The sequence below is a fragment of the Gekko japonicus genome, unplaced genomic scaffold (assembly GCF_001447785.1).
Source record: "Gekko japonicus isolate JY-2015 unplaced genomic scaffold, Gekko_japonicus_V1.1 scaffold2987, whole genome shotgun sequence".
Taxonomy (NCBI): Eukaryota; Metazoa; Chordata; class Lepidosauria; order Squamata; family Gekkonidae; genus Gekko; species Gekko japonicus.
In genome coordinates this window covers 1-24,579 of record NW_015164750.1, presented here as the reverse complement: position 1 = coordinate 24,579, position 24,579 = coordinate 1, and the positions used below count along the sequence as shown (strand labels likewise).

At 44.7% G+C, this 24,579-nt stretch overlaps 1 protein-coding gene across 1 annotated transcript in view; it reads right to left on the bottom strand.

Annotated features, from left to right (window-relative positions):
* The window catches only part of FRMD4B (FERM domain containing 4B), a 182,788-nt gene extending 159,758 nt beyond the window's left edge, over positions 1 to 23,030 (bottom strand). Inside the window, exon 1 of the mRNA XM_015409653.1 lies at positions 22,821 to 23,030. Coding sequence (XP_015265139.1) covers positions 22,821 to 22,982 — 162 coding nt within the window. The 5' untranslated portion in view covers positions 22,983 to 23,030. The remainder of the gene's footprint in view (positions 1 to 22,820) is intronic.
* Positions 23,031 to 24,579: the final 1,549 nt, after the last annotated feature.

Genomic DNA, 24,579 nt, shown 5'->3' with positions numbered 1-24,579 from the left:
CCTTGCTGCCAGAGCCGAGGCGTGGCGGCTGTAAGCAGCCCTCGCCACCCGGGGGGGGGAGGGAGAAAGTCTGGCTTCCCGCCGCCGCTGCTGCCACCGCTGGCAGAGGAGGGGGGAGAAAGTTCGGCAGGCTGACTTCAGGCCTCTTGCTGCCGGTGCTGGGGGGGGAGGGAGAAGGCTTGGAGTGGTGCAGGCCTCGCTGTGGGTGCTGGGGACGGGGGGAGCAGGGGAGAAGGCTCACCTGCAGTTGCTTCCTTCTCCTTCAGTGGAGTTTCTTCTCCGTCCACCCCCGCGAGTATCGCAGGTCCCCCTTCTTGTTATTTTCTAATTCTGTAATCCAGTTTTTTAACACTGTTTGCACTAACTACTGCATTGTGGTTGTGAATTGTTACTGTATTGTTTGTATGAATTATATTGTTTTATTGCATTCTGATACCCATTCAGCAATCCAATCCACCTTGACTCTCAGTGAGAAAGATGAATTATGCATATAATTGCCAGCTCAGGGTTGAGAAAAATCTGGAGAATTTGGGGGGATCCATTTTCTCCTGGGGATTAACTATAATCTCAGGAGATTTCCAGACCCCACCTGGAGGTTGGCAACCCTAAAACATTCTATAATTATAGTAGAACAGGATTCTTAACTCCGGTTGGAGCTCCTCCACGGAGTACATTACCTCAATTAATCCAAGTTGCTGGATTCTACATGGGGAAAAAAGGCTGCTTTGGAGTGTGGACTCTGTCAGTTAGTCAAGTTTATTACGATCAAAGATCAGTTACATGTCAAAAAAATCTTAGCTAAAATACATTAGAATTAAAATTGGCATTATACTTTGCTGAGGTCCCTCCCCACTCCAAACTTTGCCCTCCCCAGGCTCCAGGTATTTCCCAACCCGGAGCTGGCAATCCTACCCTATAGCCTGTATTATATGGCTAGGATTATTTGAAGACCATTCTTATAGCTTAGGGGCCCATTATAACTTTGAAGTGTTTATCCAGAGACAATCACCATCAAGTTTTGGGCTGCTTTCCCCCTTCCACTTTCTTGAAATTACAGAAAAGGGGACTGAACCTCATTAGCATCATAATTTTCCAGCACAGAAAGTTAGACTGCACTATTCTGAATTTGTAAGAACAGCTCAGAGTAGACAGATTAGCTTTACCTTCTTGCCCTCTCTTTTACACATGCATACAGTGTTTGTGTCTGTGAGAAAGAATTCAAATACACTGGACAGAACCAGACTTATGTAGCTCATTGAACCCTCTAAATAAGAGTATGACTCAAAGGTCTCGTTCTCCATGCCTGCCGTTGCTCCTCCTAGTGCCAAACATTGCATCAGTTGAGACGGGTACAGAGAAGAGCTGATCTCACTCATGAGATGTTTAACAGTTCTAAACTGAAATGAGGCTTCTGTAACAGTGATTCCTTGCCTATTCTCAAGAGGTTTCAGAACCATTTCTAGCTTACGGGAAACCATGTGCAAAATCAATCCGTCCAGTTTATACCCAACTAACACAGAAGGGTGGGCAAATGCACTACAGCTGTGAAATGAGAAACTACAACTGGCTTATGGACTGCAAGAGCCCAGAAGAGATTTTTCACAGGCAAACCACATCTGGAACAATGGCAATAAATACCATATTAATATTCAGAACAAACATACACCCCCTCCAGATGCCTTTAACCACCCAGAGTGAATGCAGCATTTGCATGCATCTGATAAAGTGGGATTTCCAAAATGTATGCCACAATAATCTGCCATAAAAATTCTCTTATTTTACCAATTGTTCTGCAAAGGGGAACAAGTAGAAACACTAACAGAGCAATCCTAAACAGAGGTATACCCTGTTTATATCCATTGTACTTGATGCGCTTAGAAGGGTGGAACTCTGTTTAGACTTGCACCGCAAGACTTCCTACTCAGTCTGCCTTTTTATCATGTTTGTCTCCTTTCTCTGCATCTCTCAACTTTGAAGTTCTGATTTAATTGAAACTAGTTTACTCTGACCAACAATACATACAACCAGTTTTTAAAAAATACATCATGAAACTCTGCTCTTACCTTTGAGCACACAATCTGGTGAGTTTAAAGAGCTGGATGGAACACAAGAGGTACAATACAAACAGTGTGGCTACAAAGCCTTTTGCTTAAATAAATGCTACTTGGAGCAGGGACTCATACAATCCCAGACTTCTTCCGTTGCCATATAATCTCTAGGAAATGACCTTACTGTTTGTTGCTTTGATTACAATTTTGGAAACAAAAGCCTTCCAGCATGAGCCAGCCAACATGAAAACATTACGGGTTTGTACAGAACAGAAAGCAAAAAACTCACACTTGAAAACTTTTACTGGAAATAGTTCTCAATGCAGTAAAGTTACTTGCAGCTTACAAGTTTTAAAAAGCAAACAAAATACAAGATGGCTACATCTTTAATCCAAATCGTTGTGTGTGCATGTATTGATGCTGGCTGAAGACCTTTTGCCACCCTAAGTGTCCTTCTTGTATGCCACCCTGGCTGGGTCAATGCAAGAGCCAGATCCACACCTTGGACTCAAGTGGTAGTAACACATGTTTGGTATGGGCCATAGACACTGCCTGCTCCCACACTGTCACCCTCTGCTGATATGACACCCCAAACTGCTGCTTGAGTCACCTGGATGGTGAACTGGCCCAGAAGGGGTTCACACATGCTCATGGTACACACATGCTTGTGATTCACTTCATTACTCAGAGAACCTGATGTCTTGTAGTGGGATGTGTGAACGAATTCCACTGAAAATCATAACACTTTGGTGATGAGAAGTTGATAGGAAAGTTCTGTTGGTAGAACTTTATGGATACTGCTCCAATCAGAAGGAAATGAATTCTGTATAAGTACATATGAAGAGCCCTGCTGGATAACACCAGTGGTCCATCTAGTTTAGCATCCTGTTTCACACAGTGGCCAACCCGTTCCTATGGAGGGCCAGCAAACAGGGCATAGAGGCCAAGGCCTTCCCCTGATGTTGTTGTTCTTTTTCATTTAAAGATGCAATAGAGAAGCCACCTAACTCATGGACAATGATCACTAATGAGAAAATAAATGCAAGGTGAAGAAAACAGCTTCATTTTCACATATAATTAAATCAGAACTAGCTGGCTAGTTCGAATCCAGCTTTTGGCCAATTCTAAGCACACACAGTCAGCAAACACAAGGCAAAATGACTCCAGAATTTTATTCTGCCATTCAGCATGATGTCCAGCTGCATCACAGGTCTCGTTTTCATGATGTGTGCAGAACAGCATTAGGATGACAGAAGTTAAACTGGAAGAACCATAAAAGAAGTGTTTGCAGTACAATCTTAAGCATAATAGGCTTAGAAGGGTGTAACTGCGTAGGGTTGTACTGGCAGCTGATCACAAATGCAATAATATGAAATCCTGTTATTGAAACGTGATTTTCTACCTTTCTTAAACCACGTTCCACCCCCCACCCCCTGAGTGGGATTTAAATGTGGCAACTTTTTATTTTATACCACCTGGATACAGCCCAATATGAACAGATGAGTTATAGATTGTTACTGCTGGGCTCAGAGAGAAGGGAGATTTTTCAGGAGGAATCTTACCCAGGATTCCCAGGATCCAGGATACCAGAGTATGATAGTTTTAGTGGGAGAATGCCTGTTATCATTCCATCTGCACTGCACCTCCTCTCAATGCGTTTAGAAATGATGGTGGTGTAGCTGGTCTTCTATAGCTGGTAATGTGTGCTGTATGGTTTGCCGGTATCGAAGACTCACCCACCATGTAAACTGCTGGGAGAGGGCATGCCTTGTTGCTGTTGCCACTGATCTCAGTGAGCAGTTGTAGCAACTGGAGAGGGAAGACGTTACTGAAGGAAGGAAGAAGGGTAACAGAGATAGGAGTGCAGAAAGGTCTATACTGATGCAGAAATAATGTAACTATGGAGTGCAAAGGATAGGGTACTGTACAGAAACAGAGAATTGTAGAGTAGGGGGAAAATGGGAAAGAGAGGGTAACCCGTGAGGGAGAGCAGAGAGAGAATGAATCGTGGAAATGCAGAAAAAGAATAAGTTCAGATAAAACACTGAGTTAAAAATGCTTTTCTATAGATAACTTGAACCTGATCTGGATATCCCAGGCTAGCCCAATCTCGTCAGATCTCAGAAGCTAGGCAGGGTCGGACCTGGTTAGTAACTGGATGGGAGACCCCCAACAAAGTCCACGGTTGCTACTGTTAGCCAAATTGCCTTATTTTATTAAGAAGCTTGGGGGAAGTATGATTATTAAATGCCAACAGGCATCAAATATAGGACCATAACTTGTGTACACGGGAGTCAGAATTCCCAGAGGCCAGGAATAGACGCAGAGACTGTGTAGCTAAAATAATGATTTCTTTACTAAAGGTTCTTCAAGCGTACAAACAAAAATCAAGCATTCACACACACAATACAGAACTATGGATGTAGAGTTGAAAGGATAGACATTCGCATAAGCAGGATTATCATTGGTGGGGTAATACTTTACCTGTCCAACGAGACGCTTGGATCCTGCAGTGAAAGATAGGACATAATAAGGGGGAAGGGACTGTGAGTTGACCAGCAACACACGTGGACTGATTCCAAACAGTCCTAGGTTTGGAACCAACAAGGTAGGATGGGGTTAGGAGAGGAAGAAGCAAGAGAGCGAACTCAGGGAGGGCTCTCCTTAAATACCTAAAATGTGACCTGAGGCAAAAAGCCCATGTGGTCACCTGGTCCCCAGGAAATACTAAAAAAAAAAATTAACTCTGTATGGGGCATAAAGTGATTAATGGTTGGGCAACTGAAATGTGATGGCTGGCAGGGAGTGACACCTCTGGGGAAGGGGGTGGGACAAAGGAAAGAAGTGAAAGAACCAATCATGTTGCAGGGCCAGTGCTTCAGATTAATGATTGGATACTTGACAGCAACGTTATCCTGATGGGTGACAGGAAGGCTGGACTGCTGCTATTGCCTGTTGCTGGACACATTCCTTTGTCTTGGGCTGGCTCAGGAGGGAAGGGAATGTGAGTTTCTGCAGCTGAAATTAACACACAAAGGGGGGGGTGCTGCATGGTGGAGATTCCCGCATGGCTTCTGTTCAGGAACATCTGTCCTTTATCAGAACATGGCTTTGTTTCTGGTCTGCTGCTGTCCCTGCGTGCATGGAGGTCAGGGCTGCTGGTCTGCATCCCAGTGTTTGGTGTGGATGCAGGAGTTCAGTGGCGGAAGGCTTCTTTAGTCCCGGGTCCACATCTTGCTTGGCATACTACTTAGGCCCAAGGCTCCCCTTGGCCACAGTATACATTCCATTGTCCAGCATAGGGTACTTCACTAGGGCTACAGTTCTGTCCACACACACTTTTTCACAGTTCAACAAGACAGTTATATTAAAGAATCTTTAATAATGCCATCTGAAGTGGCTGCAATGGTAAACCACCTCCGTTCCTCTCTTACCTGGAAATCCCTACAGGGTTGCCATAAATTGGGTGTGACTTGAAGGGAGTTTCCACCATCACAACTTAGCAATGCAGTCCTCTCCAGTTTCATAAATGTCCCTCTCATGCTGATTTGAGTTGTGCGCCCCTAATTTAGCTGAACCCTTGACAAATTGTGCTTTCATTGAGAACACAATGAATGTCATCTTTGTTCCATCCATTTCCATCAGATTCCAATTCCTTTGGCATCCCCTTGCATCTGTCTTCTGCCCTGAAATACTCTTTCACTCACTCCTACGTGATCCTCTGATCCTGTATTCTACTTCTTGTGTGTATTAACCAATAAACTAGTTGAGCAGGATATCTGTCAGAAGGCCTCCTACACAGCAGGTAAGTATCGGCGGCAGACATCAGAGGCTTAGATGAAGAGTAAAGAAACTGGAGTAACTGTAACTACACAGAAAACTATTTCAGGAGGGAATAAGTATTTCACAGAATGAGTGGCAGGTCTCTTCAGACTGCTGTGCCTCCAGCAGAAAGAACATCACCAAGTCTCCAATTCTGAAGTTCCTTTTCAAAAGCTATCACCTCTGTTGTTCCTCTGCAGGCAAAACTCAGTCACGATAGGCAATCGTCTACCAAAAGATCTGTACTATGACCAACATAAAGGAAGAAAAGGATGCAATCCCAACCCAAAACTGGCACAGAGGAAGTCTGGATGCTTGAATTCTGCCTCCTTTGTACCTTACAACAGCTATCCACTGACTGGCTACAACAGTCAATTTGTTTTTATTTTGTTGGGTGATTGTTACATTCTGTTTTCTACATTTGCAACTTGTTGCTTTGTTAGCTGCCTTGAGTTGAGCGAGATGAAGTAGAATACAAATATCTTAAATAAATTTGGACTAACCTAATGCAAAAGCAGAAATGAGAGTCTTGAAACTATTATGCTCCCCTGTAAAAGATTTCCTCAGTTTGAAAGAGTATGAACCTTTACCTCCACTTTTTTGACGGGTTGGGATGATGTCGCTCAATTACTCCCATGAATACTATCTGGATTTCTATCCTGCCACACTAACAAAGCTTCAAAACCTTCAAGAACTAGGAAACCTGGTCTGCAAACAAAGGAACTGTCTTTACTTGACTGGAACAGTTCAGGTCACCCTGACACTGGGTTAATTCATCCATATAAATTGGTCAGACAGAGACAGCATGGAATAAGGGTCAAAGTGTCAGACTAGGGTCTTGGAAGGCCGGGTTCAAGTCCCCACTGTGCTATTGAAGCTTGTTGTGTGACCTTGGGCCAGTCACACACTCTCAGCCAGACCTACCTCACAGGGCTGTTGTCAGGATAAAATGGAGGAAAGGAGGAGGATGTAAGCTGCTTTGGGTCAACATTGGGGAGAAAGATGGGATATAAATAAATAAATACATGGTGACAGGTAAGTTTTTTACATTTCAAGGAGAAGTATTGAGAAGTAGAACAATTCACAAGATTTTCGTGGCCTTCTTTGTTATTTATTTAAAATATTTCTAGTCTGCTTTACAATTAAAAACCCTCAAGATGAAATAAAACCTTCTAGAATAAAATTGGCTTTATCTGGTGTTTCAAACCCAACAAATATGGAGCACCGAATGCCTGCCTCAGTGCTACATTGATCTTTTTTGGGATAGTTGAAGGTGGTCTCACATAGAGATGCTGGAGTCTACCAGGAACTACTCTTTGCAGAGTCTCCTAGGTTTCTACACTGCAAAATGGAAATGACAAAATCTTTTCAAGGTTAAATGCTAACATAGATCAACAATCAGCTGGTTGGCTGTAGAGCTTCTTTAATGTTTCAGGTTCCTTCTTCAAACCCTTTGACATTGGCCACGATGATTCTAATGAGCAGGAATACTCATCCTTGCAGTCTGAAATGGAAGAGTCCCAACAATTTCATCCCATATGAGCAATGTGTAGAAACTTGAGGCCAGTTTTAAGTCCCTAATTGTCTGATTTAAGCAAGAGGATTATCTAGTGGCTTAGTCACACAGGGTTCTATATGACAGATTCCTCGAGAGCTTTATGAAGCTTTGCTATAAAATAAAAGGTACAGTCAAACCCAAACTTTGAGGAGGAAATTATTCATCTAAATAAGCAATATCTTTGAAGGCTTAAGGGTGAATGTGTGACCATGGGTGTAGAAGTTTATCCTAGTACTGACAGTATTATCCTCTTTGTGATCACGAAGAGGACATGCCCATCTTCATTTGTGCAGGAGATCAGTGGAATTGCTAATGACTAATTATGACGCAGTAGTATTTGGCATTTAGGTTCAGCATAATGAAGAAGCAAAAATGGTGCAGTGCTATTCTGAATGCAGACACAGCTTTAAAAAAGATATGGCAATATTAATCAAAGCTCACAGAGGGGAATTTGTGTCACTGCTGAAGCAGCACAAGATTGTCCTAATTGCTGAAGGATTCATACTTCATTAGTAGTATCTGGACGGGTCGGTTCTTTTGAAGAACAAAGGCAGGATACAAATATTTTCAAATAAATTGGTGGTGGAAAGTGCCGTCAAGTTGCAGCTGTACTGTGGCGACCCCATAGTGTTTCCAAGGTAAGAGAGGGTTTGCCACTGCTTGCCTCTGAGTAGTGACCCTGGATGACCTTGGTGGTCTCCCACCCAATCACTAACCAGGGCTGATTCTGCTTAGCTTCCGAGATCTGCCAAGACTGGGCTAGCCTGAGCCATCCAGGTCAGGGCTCAGATGAATTACGCAAGGTACATTGTTCAGAACAGACTTCAAAAAGCAGTCTTGAGGCACCTTAAAGGCTAACAGGTTTCTTCTGGCATAAGCTTCCAGGGACTAGAGCTCTCCACCAGATATATGAAGTGTGTTGTCAGATGACAGATTTTAAATCTCTCACAAACATAGGCACAGAGAAAATAAACAGTAAACAATGAGGTCAAAAGTCACTGATATGCAAGGGGACCGATCCGTGACATTTCTATTCAACACACCAGCGCCTACAAGATGGTCACAGTGGCCATTCACAGAAGCAGCAGTAGCAATAGGTGATGACAGAATCCTGTTAGATTGTCCTAGCTGATTTAACACCTATTGTGTGAAACTCAGAAAACCTGGTGAGCTCTAATTGCATTATATCAAGCTTTCTGATAAATTCCAATTCAGCAAAGTCATGCTGGGCAATCCCTTTGGGGGTTCGTATGTGTGTTTTATTTAGTCGTTAAAATATTTACATCCTGTCATTCCTCGTGGCTCAAGGCAGTTTATAAATAAGTCACATCATTTACGTTGAAGAATGGTGGCTTGTAAATCAGCAACAGAGTGCCTCAGGAAATTTACATTTTTCCTATTGTTTTTGAATGCTGCCATCTATTGGAAGATCTATGTCCTTTAAAAAAACTTTTTATTTTAATGTTTTTTTCCCCAGAAGAGTTCTAAATAACAAGTACATAACATATTAATAAATATGTGGATGTGTTACACAGAGCGAGAAGGTTACACGTAAACATTTCAAGTGGCTGTTTAACAGTGTAACTAATATGCCAGGTTTTCAATATATATTTGTTTGTATTCTGTCCCCGACACATAATCCAAAAAGGGAAGCCATTGCTCCGGAAATGTAGATTGATACAGTGGATTTTCCAAAGTTAATAACTGGTCCGAGATTTTTTCCATTCTAAAATAGTCCCAGTGTTTTATACCATTGTTAAGCGTGTTAGTGGTCCCCCCCCCTTTCCATGGACATATTCAGTAGTAGTAGTAGTAGTTTCAGGTAGCTGGGAGAAAGGAGTTGGATCCAGATTCAATTTTCCAATGGCAGAATGGAACTTTCCTGCTTCGCCCCTCCCTCACTGAGCCCGCTGGTTTCCACAAAATGCTGCTCTTGGTGAATAGGAGACCCTGAGGGATGGCACAAAGGGGTCTACAGCAGGAAGAAGAAATCAACAGATATTGCCTGTATCCAACCCATTGTGTTATAATCCAAACCAAATATGGCTGAACTGAAACAGAAGGCATGCATTATGAAAAAATGCCACCCTCCACTTAGTGTTGCCAATTCAGGTTTGGGAAATTCCTGGAGATTCCAGGGTAGAACCTCGGAAACACAGGTTTTGGGCAAGGGAGGGACCTTAGCGGGATATGATGTGAGAGACTCCACCTTCCAAAGCAGCCGTTTTCTCCAGGGGATTTCACCCATTCAGATTAAAGTCAGAAAGCAAACCAGATTGGCTACCCAGCTGACAACCACTGGAAACTTTCTGCATACACAATGCAGGTGATTTCCCCTGACCTTCTGCTAGGGTTGCCAAGTCCCCCCGGGGGGGCGGAAATCCCCCCGCCCCAGAGGCCCGTTCCCAGACGCCGGGGAATCAGGCCCCGGGGGGAACCCCGCCCCAGTGTGCACATCACAGGAAAGTGACATCATGACGCCGGGCACGCTGGGGGCGGGGCCACAGCCATACAAGGGAAAACTCTTTGGTTTTCCCTTGTTTGGTCATGGCCCCGCCCCCAGCGTGCCCAGCGTCATGACGTCACTTCCCTGTGATGTGCATGTGGCACGCGTGCGTGCCGGGAGCCACCCCAGAGTCCCCCGCCGGCAAGGTAAGTCGGACTTGGCAACCCTACCTTCTGCAGTAGGCCTCAGACTCCACCCTCACACTAGTCCTGGGTGTCTGCTGTCCCCAGGAGCAGCACCAAGGCAGGCAACAAATTGAAACATACATGACAAATATCGCATTTTAAGACCATCAAAACTATTGATATTATTTCTCAAAGTATTTTTAATGTATCTAGATATTTGAGATGGGGCAACTTAAAAGAAAGGAATATACTACAGCCATGTTTCTTTTCTATGAATATAATAATGTTCACTAAATTCTGTTAACATGGGCTCTGTAAAAATATTACGTCCAATATTATTTCACCAGATGCATATGAAATTTTACATACCTCATGAACAACGTTAGCACAGAATAAATAACACACACACATTCGTCTCTAGTGAATAAGGGACCACTTGTTATAAAATTGGTACATGAGCTATGTAGAAGGAAATGAGATGAAATACAGAGTCTGGAAATGAAATTCGTCCAGAAACAGGGAAGGAAGAGAAATACAAAACCTTATTTCATTCAGGCCACCCCTTTTTTTCCTCCCAGAAGCAAAACGTACTATTTCACAAGTTGAAGTGGAAACCTGCTTGGCTGAAAGAGTTGGAAAGTTGTTTTTGGGACGCAGATTGAGCAAAACGAAAGTTAACTGTCAATTGGCAGGAGAGGCTTTACTATACTTTCAAAATTTCCAGAAGGGTTTCAATGATTTACAATGTTCCAACCATGGAGAGGAAAGAAAATCATGGCATAAAGAGACAAAACTGGTAGTAACAACCCCCTGTGTTTTTTAGAGCATGATACAAAGTTTCCTTGGTTGATTTGCAAGTTCTGTAGTTTATTCTTGGGGGGGGGGGGTTGGGGGGATGCATCATCTTAGAGGACAAGCTCAATATTAGAACTTTTGTAGCTGTGTTTTAAGTAGAAAAGTAAGAAATTTAAGTATTTTATGTTTTAAGACAAAAGTAAGCCTTGATCTGGATAGCCCAGGCTAAATAGCCTGATCCCGTCAGATCTCAGAAGCTAGGCAGGGTCAGCCATGGTCAGTATTTGGATGGGAGCCCTCCAAGGAAGTCCAGGGTTGTGACCTGGAGGCAGTTAATGGCAAACCACCTCTGAGTGTCTGGTGTTGCTTTGAAAACCCTATGGGGGTCACCATAAGTCAGTTGTAACTTGATGGCAACCACAACAAGACAAAAGTATACAAGTACAGTGCCTACCTGCTATTCCAAGTACAAATTTGACCGGTGTTAAGTTTGGGGGTAACTCTGAAAATGCAAGAAATGGATGATGTGGCAAACATCCATGTCTTAGACAAGTTTTAATGAAAATGCATATTTGCACCTCAAAACAGCAGCAGCAGCAGCTGCCCAGTGTTGGAGCCTGCCCAACAAACAATAAGAGGCCCAGTGGAGCATTCAGTTGTATCTCATGCCTTTAAGGTGAGATAATCTATACATACCCGAGACAGACCCATGTGGTCTATCCACAGTCTCCATAGGTAATTCATTCCATGCTCTTATAATTAGGAAATTCTTTCCAAACTTAATCTACAGCTAATGTTTAACCCAATGTTTACATCTTTATAGCTTGAAGCCACTGCACCATTTCTCACTGGAAAGTGGGATCCGCCCATTATCCCTCATATCCGAAATCCTTGCACATTCTTGGAAAACTCTCAATGTATGCTGCTCATTAGTGAGAGGGGGAAGAGGGAGAGAGAGAAAGGGCAAGTGAACAACACATGCCCACATGCTCATTAATTCATAAAATTGCAAACATACACTATGATGAAATACATACTATACTGAATTCAGTGGAGCTTGCTTTCCACTTTTAGGGAAAACAATGTATCAGCCTAAAGGTAAACTGGTACCCTAAGTTTTCACCCGTTAGGAATATAAGGATTTTCAAAGAAGTGTGGCAAAGAAGTTCTATTTGCAGTGCCCAAGTAAACTATACAGGAAATTATTTCAATGAATTGAAAAATGCAGTCTAAGAGTGGCTAAATGTGAAGATGCTGTAACAGTGGTGATAGACATATGAATGCCTTCCACCTGGACAAAGAACTGGTTGCTCTGAGGCTCCATAAACATGATCCTCAGAAGAATGAGTAGCCTCTAACATGTATTAACCCCAATGGTGAGTATCTTGCAGCACCTCACAGAGGTGCATCAAATTAGCAGTCCCTCTTCCATCTAGAAAAGTAATTTTTAAAAACCACCCCTTGGGTGTAGCCAATAGCATTTAGGAAAATCTGCCTAAGGTGGAGTAGCAAAGGAAATATTCATAGTTCAGCTGTCCAGATCTGAATTACAGGAAGCAAAAAATTGCCTGTTTCCCCTTTTATTCCTCTATCCCAAATTAAGGGCAGAGCAGTCAATGTTTGTTGCCAAGCTTATGTCCTGTGTTTAAGCGCGCTTTCAGCAATTTCTCCACCTGTCCTAGAAGAAACAACCTTCCTGATGTTTGAACAAGCTCCCTTCAGCCTCTCTCTATGTGACGCTAGTTTAGTTTCAGTAACCTTAGTTAGCCATCAGTAAATCTTAAATTGTTCAGGCGCACAGTTTCCATGGTGCCTCTTAACTCCTCTGGGGCGATGTCTCTCATTTGTGGTACTTTTTGGCTGCTGCCTCTTCCCCAGAGAAGGTTCCAATAGGAGAATATTTTCCCCAGTACTTTAAAAACACATATTCTATGGTTTAGGTGTTCCCTCCATGTGGGAATTCCTCCCCACTAAGCCATAGCTCAGTGTTAGAAACTATACTACAGTAACAAGGTTTCATGTAGCAGAGAGATTTATAGGATCCCTGCCTGGATCCCCAGAGACTTGCTTCCGGTCAGTAAAAAACAAAACACTGAGACAGATGCACCAATCATGTGTCTCAGGATACAGCTACTTCAGATATTTATAACGACATAGGTGGCAATCAGTTGTACAGTGCATAATGTGTGGGCAAATGATCCCGTGGGCAAATCCTGGTTTCTCAGGAAGCAGGGCCGAGAGGAAGATTGAGAGGTGAGCTGCTGCTTGTCAGAAGAGATAATATTGGTCTCGCTCACTGGACTCAACACCTACGGCTACAAACTATGGCTCTAGAGACAAATGTGGCTCAGTATGGAACCAAGGAGCTGCGGTGGCTCAAGTGGTTAAGACGCTGAACTGCAGGCTGTGGAAGGTCAGTAGTTCAGCAGTTCGAGACCCGGGTGCCGCATGATGGAGTGAGCTCCCATCTCTAGTTCCAGCTCCTGCCAACCTAGCAGTTCGAAAGCAAGAAATTGCAAGTAGATAAATAAGTACCACTTTGGTGGGAAGGTAACAGCGTTCCGTGCTCCTTGGTGTTTAGTCATGCCGGCCACATGACCACGGAAACGTCTTTGGACAGCGCTGGCTCTTCGGCTTGGAAACGGAGATGAACACCGCAACCCTAGAGTCGGATTCGACTGGCTTTTGAGCAAGGTAACCTTTACCTTTACTTTTTATGGAACCAAACGTGGCTCTTTGTAAAAGAAAATCAAATCTTTAAATTAAAATATACTGGAAGTGTAGGTGGGATGCTAGATTGTGAAGGGAATGGCAGGCAAAGAGGCGGGGGGTTGAGGCAAAAGGGCTTCTCAGAGAGGCTGTGCAGAAAGAGAAATGTGAGAGGTAAACAGTTGCCGGTACTGCAAGTGTGAAGCATACACAGATTTATGCCAGTGTGCTCAAACAATCGCACAGGGTGCTTCTGTGTATATTTATTTCTTATTATGAGATCCCATGTGTGCCACTTTTTAATAAAAGACTCACAACAGGTGTTTGGGTGGTGGAAACTTTATGGATTATTAATCAACATGTCCATTATCAGTACTGTTAAGTTCTATTATTTTCATTTATGCAAATGGCTCTCTTATCCCGGCTGTTTGTTGATTGCTTGCTCTGAATTATGATGTAGTTTGGCTCTTCAGTTATAAAAAGGTGATGACCTTATCTTTCTACTATGTTAATTCCCTTCTGTACTCATGTTCAACTTGTAGTCACAATAAAAAATGCATGGGATGCGACCACATCTTTAGACAAGTGAATCACAGCATCCAGAATGCATTTATAGAGAATGCGCCATTACTACTCTCCAAGAAACACACTCTTGTTGACAACTTTAGTTGTTCCTAAGCTGCCTGTGAGGTGCTGACTTCTGTCCCCGACTTAGCCCCCCTTCCCACCAGGCAAGCCTCGAACAACTCAGTGCCTTGAGGGCCCTTACCTAGAGAGGGGGGCAGCAGAGAACCGAGGAGCAGTGGCCAGCCTAGTGGGGCAGTCAGTGGCAGGCCCCCAACCAGGCAGTGGCCCCCACCTCTGCTAGAGAGGAAGCTGGACACCTGGACAGACCAGAGGTAGCCTGTAGGGTTGATGGCCTGCAGCTGGGAAGGGCCAGGGTAAGAAGAAGATGGAGGAGGAAAGCTGGGCCCTGGAGGGAGAACAAAGGACCGACTGAGAGTGGGTACTCTCCTTTTATCACTTCCAGGAAGAGGTGGGGCCAAACCCTGAGTGGAGCCAAGGTCCAGTGGATGGGGCCAAGGGTGGTATCTAAGGTAGGCAGCCAGGTCAGGGAGGAAAAACCAGATGGTTGTGCTCACTTTGGAGGGAAGGAAGAGGACCAGGGGTGCTTGAATCCCCTCTCCTTCCCATTCTGAGGCTGGCCCAGGATGGCAGAGGGTGGGCGAGCCACTGCAGCAAAGGGGAAGCCTCACACTCAGTGTTCCCTCTAAGCTGAGTTAGTGTGAGCTAGCTCACAGTTTTTTTTAGCCTCCGGCTCACATACTGTTCAGGAAGGACGGCTCCAGAGCAAATCACTCGCTCACAACTGTAATGCCGGTAGCTCACACAGTAGGATCTTTGCTCACAAGACTCCACAGCTTAGAGGGAGCATTTCTCACACTGCTAAGGGCCAGCCATCTCTCCCCTCAACAGTGAAATGAGGAGAGTTATTTTGAAACTGTTCAGAGGAGAGCCTACTCTGGGAATCATGAAAAGTACTATAGAAACTGAAGGAGAATAAAGGTGGGGAGGGAGAAAGCATAACTCTTACTAAAGGTGCTTGAATTACCCCAGAGTAGAGGAACATCTCATAGTTGTTATCATAAGAGAGAAGCTGGTATCTGTTTGTCACTTGAGGCATATGACCTTCTAAACAAGAGGATAACATTGGCAGAGATTTCTAAGCTTCAGCCTTTATTTGGGAACTTAGCCAAATCCTAACACTATTAGTATTAGTTCTTATGGACTTGAAAAGAACCCTGCATGGATTGCAAATACCCCTTGTGACAACTCCCCCATCAGCACCGTCCAATGTAGGTTTAGCACAGGCAACTGGTGTTGTATGGAGCATATGAGACAATATTACAGGCTATAATGCCCTGATTTTCAGACAGGTAAATGTTCTGTCAAAGCTAGGTTCGAGAACGTAGGGCACCGTTCTATATCTTGTAGCCCATACCTCTTTGACCTATACACATGTGCCATGACACTAACAAACATGGCAATCCTGCTTCAAGGGCTGGCAGGACAAGATACTAAGATGAGTGGGGCAGTGGTAAGGGGCACCTTGAAGAAAAGTCTTACAACAGTCATTATAAGGAACTATAAACATCTCTATTATAAGATGAACATATGAAGCTGCTTTATACTGAATCAGACCCTTGGTCCATCACAGTCAGTGTTGTCTACTCAGATTGGCAGTGGCTCTCCAAGGTCTCAGGCTGAGGTCTTTCACATCACCTCCTACCTGATCCTTTAAACTGGTGGTGCTGGGGATTTAACCTGGGACCTTCTGCATGCCAAGCAGATGCTCTACCACTGAGCCTCTGCCCCTCCCTGTTTGCAGGAATGGTTAATGATCATTCTGCTACTCACTTAATTTCACCATAGCTAATATCCACATGAGTCCTTAACGTGTCAAGATGGAATATGGAAACAGAACCACAGACTCGTTCAATATATTGAATTCTCAACATGGCCCCAACTGTGGATACTTAAATCTGGAGACTGGAAATCTAAAAGAAAATACTTCGGGGAGGGGTGCTAGCCCCTCCCCCAAGTAACAGAAGCAAAGCCTGCATCATTAAGAAGTGAATGCCCTCAGTGGCCGTTGTTAGACAACCACAACAGTATTCCCAAGCCTTCCAGTTTTTGTTTCAGTCGGGGCCCTTTAGGGAGGACTCATGGGACCAGGGCCAGTAGAAACCACTGGGCAACTTGCATGCCATGCTCACATGACACACCCAGGCCTGGCTGCTTGCTACTATTTAACAGCAACCACCCCATGAAAGACAGTGTGATGTAGTGATTAAAGTTTCAGATGAGGATCTGGAAGACCCAGGTTCAAATCCCCATTCTGCTACAGAAGTTCACTAGGTTACCTCGGGCCAGTTACATATTCTCAGCCTAACCTACCTCCCAGGGTCGCTGTGAGGATAAAATGGAGAGGAGAATGCTGTAAGCTGCTTTGGGTCTCCATTGTGGAGAAAAGCAGGATATAAATGACAGCTTATTGCATAGGGAGAGATGGGAGAAAATAATTTCAAAAGTGAAATAAAAGCTCAGAAAGGACACAGAACGTACTAGCAGTTATGTTTCCCTTTTATGCCATTTCTGAAGTTCTTGAATTAAAGCTTTCAAGGGAATTATATGAGACTAGGAATAAGACCTGTTGTGGAAATAAATACAACGAGCTCTCGAAAGAGGCTCTGGGTGGGTGCCCTGGCCTTGGGCACTCAGCGTCAATATGCTGTTGCAACCTCAGCAAGGTATAATGACACAGTCCACCATTTTCTCCAGGAGAACTAATCTCTGCCATCTGAAGAGCAGTTGTAATTCTGAGTGATCTCCAGCCCTCACCTGGAGATTGATAACAATGGTTCCGCAGAAGGAAATGGCTGGTTTGGAGGGTGGAATCTATGACATTGTACCTGTCTGAAGTCCCACCCCTCCTCAAACCCCACCCTCTACATGCTCCACCCCTCAAATCTTCAGGAATTTCCCAACCTGGAGGTGACAACTCTATCTCCTTCCAAGCCAACCATTCATGTACCGTTTTCTGCCATCTGACTTCAGCTTTCCATCTCCTCCCCCCTCCCTGTAGCCACTACCTAGGAAAACTACAGTCTTTCTCCACAGTGGAGACCCAAGCAGGAGGGAAGCAACCTCAGCAGTGTATAATGACACAAAGTCCACCCTGCAAAGCAGCCATTTTCTCCAGGGGAACTCATCTCTGCCATCTGGAGAACAATTTTAATTCTGTGGGATCTTCAGCCCTCACCTGGAGATTGGCAGCAATGGTTCTTGAGGAGAAAAGAACTGCTTTGGAGGGTGGATTTTATGGCATTCTATTTAGCTGAGGCCTCTCCCCTCCACAAACTCTGGCTCCCATAGGCTCCACCACAAAATCTCCAGGAATTTCCCAAGCTGGAGCTGGCAACCCTTGTCAGGACTGGCCCCAATTAGTTCCCCACAAAGGCCAAAGTAGGCCTGGAAAGAGCCTCCTGCCTTTGCCTTTTTATTGACAGAACCAAGCTTGCTTGCCTAGCAACAGCCACTAAGGGAAAAGTCAGCCCCACAGCAGGAGGAGAAGAGAATGGCTTGATGGCCGGTGGCCCACCTCAGTAATCAGCCAGTAATCTATAACCCTTAGGAAGGGAAGAATGGCCAGGCTGGCAGTGGGCAGGGAAGAGGAGTGGACCTAGCAACCAGGCAATGGCACATGAGTATTTCTGAGTGATGGTTGACAGGCCAATGGCTGATGGAGCACACAGCACAGCCAATGGGAGAGCCAGAAAGTGCCAATATACTGGGATATATAAAATATATATATCACATCACACACTTTATTTCCTTGCCTTCCATGAAAGTTCTACAACTAGGGTTGCCAGATATCCCCCCTCCCAGCCACCAGTGGGGGATGGATGTGAAGGATTGCCAGATCCAGGTTGGGAAACTCCTGGAGATTTGGGGAGGACTGGGACCTCAGTGGGGTACAATGCCATAGAGCCCAGCCTCCAAAGCATCCATTTGCTCCAGGGGAACTGATCTTTGTAGCCTGGTTATGAACTGTGATTCTGGAAGATCTCTACTTCCCACATGGAGGTTGGCACCCCTATCTACAACATTTAAGAAAACAGGACATTTAAGGTGGCCATGTTGGCAGCCAGTAAGAATGAGATTAGGGATACACAACTGCATAGCCCATCTTCCTGCTGTGGTTATTATGGCCGCAGAGAGACCCCTGGCTTCCAAAAAAGATTCCTTCTGTATCCCCCTTATACCACTCAGCTCAATCCCCAAAGAAATCATATGGCTTGCCAAGATCCACAGGCCCCCATGGTAGGATTGGGACATTCCTGGAGAATTGGGGGCAGAGCCTGGGGAGGGCAAGCTTTGAGAAGGGGAGGGACCTCAGCAGGGTACAATGCCACACAGCTCACCTTCCAAAGCAGCTATTTTCTCCAGAGGAATTAATCTCTGTAGTCTGGAAATCAGGGCAGAGCCTGGGGAGGGCAAGCTTTGAGAAGGGGAGGGACCTCAGCAGGGTACAATGCCACACAGCTCACCTTCCAAAGCAGCTATTTTCTCCAGAGGAATTAATCTCTGTAGTCTGGAAATCAGCTGTGATTCTGGGAGATCTCCAGGCCTCAGCTGAAGGTTCGCAACTCTACCCCAGTGTGTCCAGGGCCCCCAGGATTTGTACCCTATGTCTCCCCTGGTGGCCGTGATGGTAATCAGTCTCATGCCAGTGCTGAAACAAGGGTAGGAAGCCAGATCCCAGTTGTCCTCTTGGACCTACAAGATGTCTTGCAGAACGACAGGAGGGGTGCTGGGAACATGCAGGATGTATTTCACCAGCTTTAGGGATGGTTGAAGAGTGATTGCAGGATTCAGTGTTCAATGAACTCCAGAGCTAGGGCTGCCCACTCCAGGTGAACTGGTCACTGTCAGTTGTAATCCCAGGCAGAGGTCATTTCGGGGGGGAACGCAGTTCCCCCGGGGTGAGGTGCAGGGGGAGGGGCACATGACGAAGCCCCGCCCCCTGCTTCCGGCCACCCCGCTTCCAGCCCTCATTCAGCCAGGAAGAGGCAGGAGAAGAGGGAGGGTAAGTTGCTTCCCCCCCGCCTCTCCGCACCCCTGCCTGCCTGGGGCCAGGGAGGGCCTTGAAGGGGCTTCCTCGCACTCCCGCTGGCCTTGCAGGTCCACCGCCGGGCCCCTGATGTCAGGGGGTGTGGCATATGCTAATGAGTTATGCTAATGAGTTCCCCTAGCTCTTTTTCTACGAAATGACCTCTGATCCCAGGATATCTCCAGCCACTGCCTGGAGGCTGGTGACCCTATCCAAAGCACAGGGAGGATGAGCAAAAATGGAGTGGGTGGTAACGTCTTGTTCCTCCAAGACACTCTCTAAGGTTGTAGCTAAGCTTCCTTTTCGCCATTCCTTCATAGTCCTGTCTTGTGATATAAACTATCGCTATGTTCTAAATTTCAGGTAGGGCACAGTCTCAGAGTACAATGCTGGGAAGGAAATATTTCTGAAAGGAGGAGGAGGAGGAGGAGGAGGAGGAGGAGGAACCCTTTTTACACAGAAAGGCAGCACAGAAATATTTTAAATAAGAGTTCTCTGATGCTTTCAGCATAATAAAGTCCCTTTCTACAGCTTACTTGATTTGACAATTAAAAGGCCCTGCTCTATTATTATAATTCACAGAATTATTTTTAGAGAAGCCCCAAAATATCAGAAGCAGCATCTTAACTGAAAACATACATACACACACACGTAGGAATACCTATATATATATTTAAAAATGCTTTATGGTGAGCCTTCAGGCATTACAGGACAAGAAAGCTCCAAACAGGACAAGAAAGCTCCAAACATTGAGGTTCTCTCTCTTTTCTTGTCTCTGGAAAATAGATCAATGGGGGAGGGGAATGGGTCAGGAAAAAGTGGATAAATTGTTGAGTATGCCTCACCCAGTGACCAAACGGTTGATGAGTCAGGCCTAACAGATGCTTGTCACCTCCCTGAGTAACCAAGAAGGTGACATTCCCCCCTCCCAAAATGTCACATGATCTCTGGGATGCAGGCTTTACATTTTAAGTAGTACAAAAGGTACCCTACCTTAATTTGCTGTATCATGGAACTAGTAAAGCCACTAGTGTAAAAAGCTGGGTGAAGGAAGAAGATAATCTATTTGCATTTTGAATACTAGGTGACGTGAAATCTCCATGTGTTTAATTGAGTGGCCATGCCAAACAGCAGGTTAAGATGCTGAGCTGCAGAGTGGAAGGTCTGTAGTTCGGCAGTTCAAGACCCTAGTGCAGTGTGACGGAGTGAGCTCCCATCTCTGGCCCCAGCTCTTGCCAACCTAGCAGTTTGAAAGCAAGAAATTGCAAGTAGATAAATAGGTACCGCTTTGGTGGGAAGATAACAGCATTCTGTGTGCCTCAGCTTTTAGTCATGCTGGCCACATGACCATGGAAACGTCTTTGGACGGCGCTGGCTCTTTGGCTTGGAAACAGAGATCGGCACCGCCCCATAGAGTTGGATTCGGCTGGCTTTCAAGCAAGGGAAACCTTTTACCTTTACCAGACAACAGCGAATCTTGCCGTTCTGAAGTAAGTGTCTAGTCCTCATGGTTGCACAGAAAATCATGAAAACATTGTTCTACTGGGCAACCTATGAAACATTATTTGGAGGCAACAACAGCTGGGATTGATAGCTGCATGAAAAATGTTTGCTTACACTGTTCAACCTGCAGGCGCATAGCCAGGGAAGAAGCCAAGCTTATGAAGAAATCACTCTCAAGTCCCATACGTGCTATGGTGTGCATACAGAATTCTTGTACGAGAAGGTTATCCCATTCACTTTATGCATTATGCAGACAGGTAGATGTGGGAAATTGAGTATATGAGAGTTAGTGACAGAGATGGACTTTTGCAATATTCATAGGAAGATGCATGTTCTGCAACCAACATACTGATGGAGTCAGGACTTGAATGTATTGTGAACGAGGGACAGATGGATATCTAGAGGGCAATTTCCTGGTACGACATGGAAAGTGAAGGCTCTTAGGAATTTTTAATCAGCCTTTTGATTCATCCTTACATATGCCTCTATTAATCATCTATAATCGTCTGTTAATAAAGCAGATTCCTTTAAAAGTCTCTGGTAAGCTCAAAAGTCTATATAGACCAACAGAACAAAGCACCGAAAAGCTCAAAGCCAAAGAACTGGCTGGTTTTGTTCATATATCAGATCAATTCAGCCCACACCTCTTCTTTCCGACATTTCTGCTAGTCTCCTTTGCCAATGTTTTTCAAGCCTCCCTCTCCTTCCTTTCTCCAAGTAACCTTTTCTCAGCCCATCTACCCTTCAACCACCTCATCTCTGGGATCCCTTGCCCCTTAGCTTCCCTACATCCTGGCATTTCTTTTCATCCCTGCTCCAGAAAGTTACTGCCTTTAAAGTCTTTGGAAAGTTCTAAACACAACTTACATGAAGCTGCCTTACACTGAATCAGACCCTTGGTCCATTAAAGTCAGTACTGTCTATTCAGACTGGCTGGCAGCAGCTCTCCAGAGTCTCAGGCAGAGGTATTTCATATCACCTACTGGCTACTGCCAAATCCTTTAACTAGAGATGCCAGGGATTGAACCTGGGACCTTCTGCATGCCAAGTAGAGGCTCTACCACTGAGCCACAGCCCCTCCCCTAAATGGACAAGTTCTCTTTTGAGCACAGAAACTGGACAGCAAACGTTCTCTCAGCTCTGATCTCAATGCACTTAAAACCTAGTGCCTTCTAATGGACAGAGGCAATTATCTTCTAACTTTAATTCAAAGCAGAAAGTTACCCAGTAGTGGTTATCAGCCTTAGAGGCTTGAGGGAGAGAAGTCTAAACTTTCTTTAGGGGAGTTACTTGTAAAACAAACACACAGCAATCATGTCACAGCACATTTTGATTCCATGGTATAATAAATGCAGACCTTTGGAAATGGTTCCTGTTGTTTGTTGAACTTGGGCTGCAAAACCAGGTACCGGGTAAAGAAAGAAGAAACTGTCAGAAGGAAATTGATTTGCCTAGTTTTATCCTCCTCTCCTCACCCAGTGGAGCAGCAGCAGACTACAAGCAGCTGGCAGATTTTTAAATAACTCATCTTCAGGAGGGGGAAAAAACGGGTAAATGGAGAAAAAGAGAGAACAGAGTTTTTCCTGTCACAGCATTTCACGCTCTGCCTGTTTGCTTGATGCACACGAAGGGCAGACACTAAATTAACCCCATTAGATTTGAAAGCCTAAGTGGTGGCAGTGGAAAGCTTCCTTTTAGAAAGACATTGCGATGGAAAGGACAATCAATTCCTATTAACAATCATCAGAGGGTGTTTTGCCCAGGAAAAAAGGTTCTCTGAAAGCATCATATTTAAGAATCAAATTGAGTTGTTCTGCAAATAAAAAATATCGCCGTCTCAGACTTCCCACTCAAACAAATACAATGGGCAAAGTGGAATTCTTAATAATTGTAAGTCTGTACAAATGCTGCATGTGCCTTGCCCAGAAAGGACTTCCCCTTGCACTCTCAGGCTCTGCTTAAGAGCATCCCACAGGTGAGTTACTCAGGAGTGACCTTTTCCTTCTTTTGTTTAAAGCTAAACAAAATAGTATTTAGCTAACTTAAGGAAGGGGGAGGGGGGGAAGAATGAAGGCTTTACCTGATAAACGTCCCTTATCCCGCACCATGTTCTCAGAGCTTGGTGGCAACCCCGCACTCTCTGCGTGTACCACCTCCTTAACGTCGAGACTGTCAAGTTCCAAACAAAGCGGCTGCCGCTAAACAGCAAGTCTTCAACTCCGCACGTGAACACCGAAGCCATGGTCTGCTCTTTCAGAGCTCCAGTCCAGCAAGCCAAGCTTCTTCCTGTCTTGGGTCCGTTACTCCTCTTTTATAAACAACTTCTGTTATAGCAGACTCATTTTATACCGTACGGGAAAAGGATAGGGGTGTTGCGAGAGGCCAGGGTCACGCCGTACACAAACTCTTCTTTCACTCTGTTTCCTGGGCAGACTCCCAGACATGCCCTGGCACTGCTTGAAGTCCGGCCAACGGCTGCAGTAGCTCAGCCAGGCTAGAAGCTCACACAGCAGCCTTGTGTCCTTCTTAACGGCTTATATAAATCTCCGTTAAGCTTCGGTAGCTACCAGTATGGATTCTAATTAAATGTTTAACCCATTTCTGCTGTGGCACGCCTCTCACAAGCACCTCATCTAAATACTCCTGGACTGGGAGGGGGGGGAGTGAATGAGTAAGAGAGACTATAAACAACTCCTCTCAAGTAATTTAATACTCTCTCTCCTCCAACATTTCAATACACTCACTATGGAAATACAGACTGCGCAGAAACGACGTAATATACCTTCAGCACCTCATTACCTGCTTTAAAAGAAATAAAACAGTCCACATTTTCCTCAGATAAAAGGTCAAGAAACCCAGTTTTTCACTCTGCCTCACACACAACTTTAAAATCTTGTGCTGAAGAAAACCCTGATGATCCCCCTCCCCCCAGCTTCAGTTTTCAAATCACACAAACAAATGTGAGGTGAGTATTCCCTAGGTAGGGTGTCATTCAGACTCCGTGTCTCCTGCTTCTCTAGTATTATTTCTCTCACACAGAATGCTCTCTTGCTAGCTACAAGAAATGACATTCTGATTCTCCGTTAGAGTAACTGTAATCCTATTAAGGCAGCACGCACAGCACCAGAAAAAAAAACAGAACAGCCTCATACAGACGTAGCTTTTCACGGTGCAAGACCACAGTAAATAAACACTCCATGAAATAATAGCCCACAAGAGAATCAGCAGTCAGTATAAAATTAGGCTGCCAAAGCCCTGCCCTTCTGAGAGTTAAACTGTTAATGCTTGAAAACAGTGCCTTTCACACTGCAGGCAATTCCCTGCAAGACACTAAAGTGGGGACAGTTGCTCTATGCTGGCACAAAGCAAAGGCTAATTCATCTTTTCAAAGGAATATCTTCCAAGATGTGACATTTTATAAGCTTTTTTTTTGGGGGGGGGAAGTGAGGGAGTAAGAGAGGACTTATTTTCTACCATGTTGTACCTATTCAGTATAAAACACTTATAATCCTGGATGGGGGGGGGGGAAATACAGTGAGGTAACTTTTTATAGGCAGAGAAATAGAAAGTGCCTTAGGAAAACTGCAGCAGTACATGACAGAATCCATACAATAAGGAGGTGAATTGTGATGGGAGAGCCAGTGTGTAGTGGTTAAATTCTCAGCCTAGGATCTGAAAACCCTGGTTCAGTTCCTTATTGCATCATGAAGCTTGCTGGGTAGTTGTGTGTTATTTGCTCCCTCTCTGTCTCACCTACCTCACAAAACTGTTGTGAGGACAAAACAGAGAAGTGGTGAACCAAGTATAATACCAGAACAAAGTTTTGAGTCCAGTGGCAC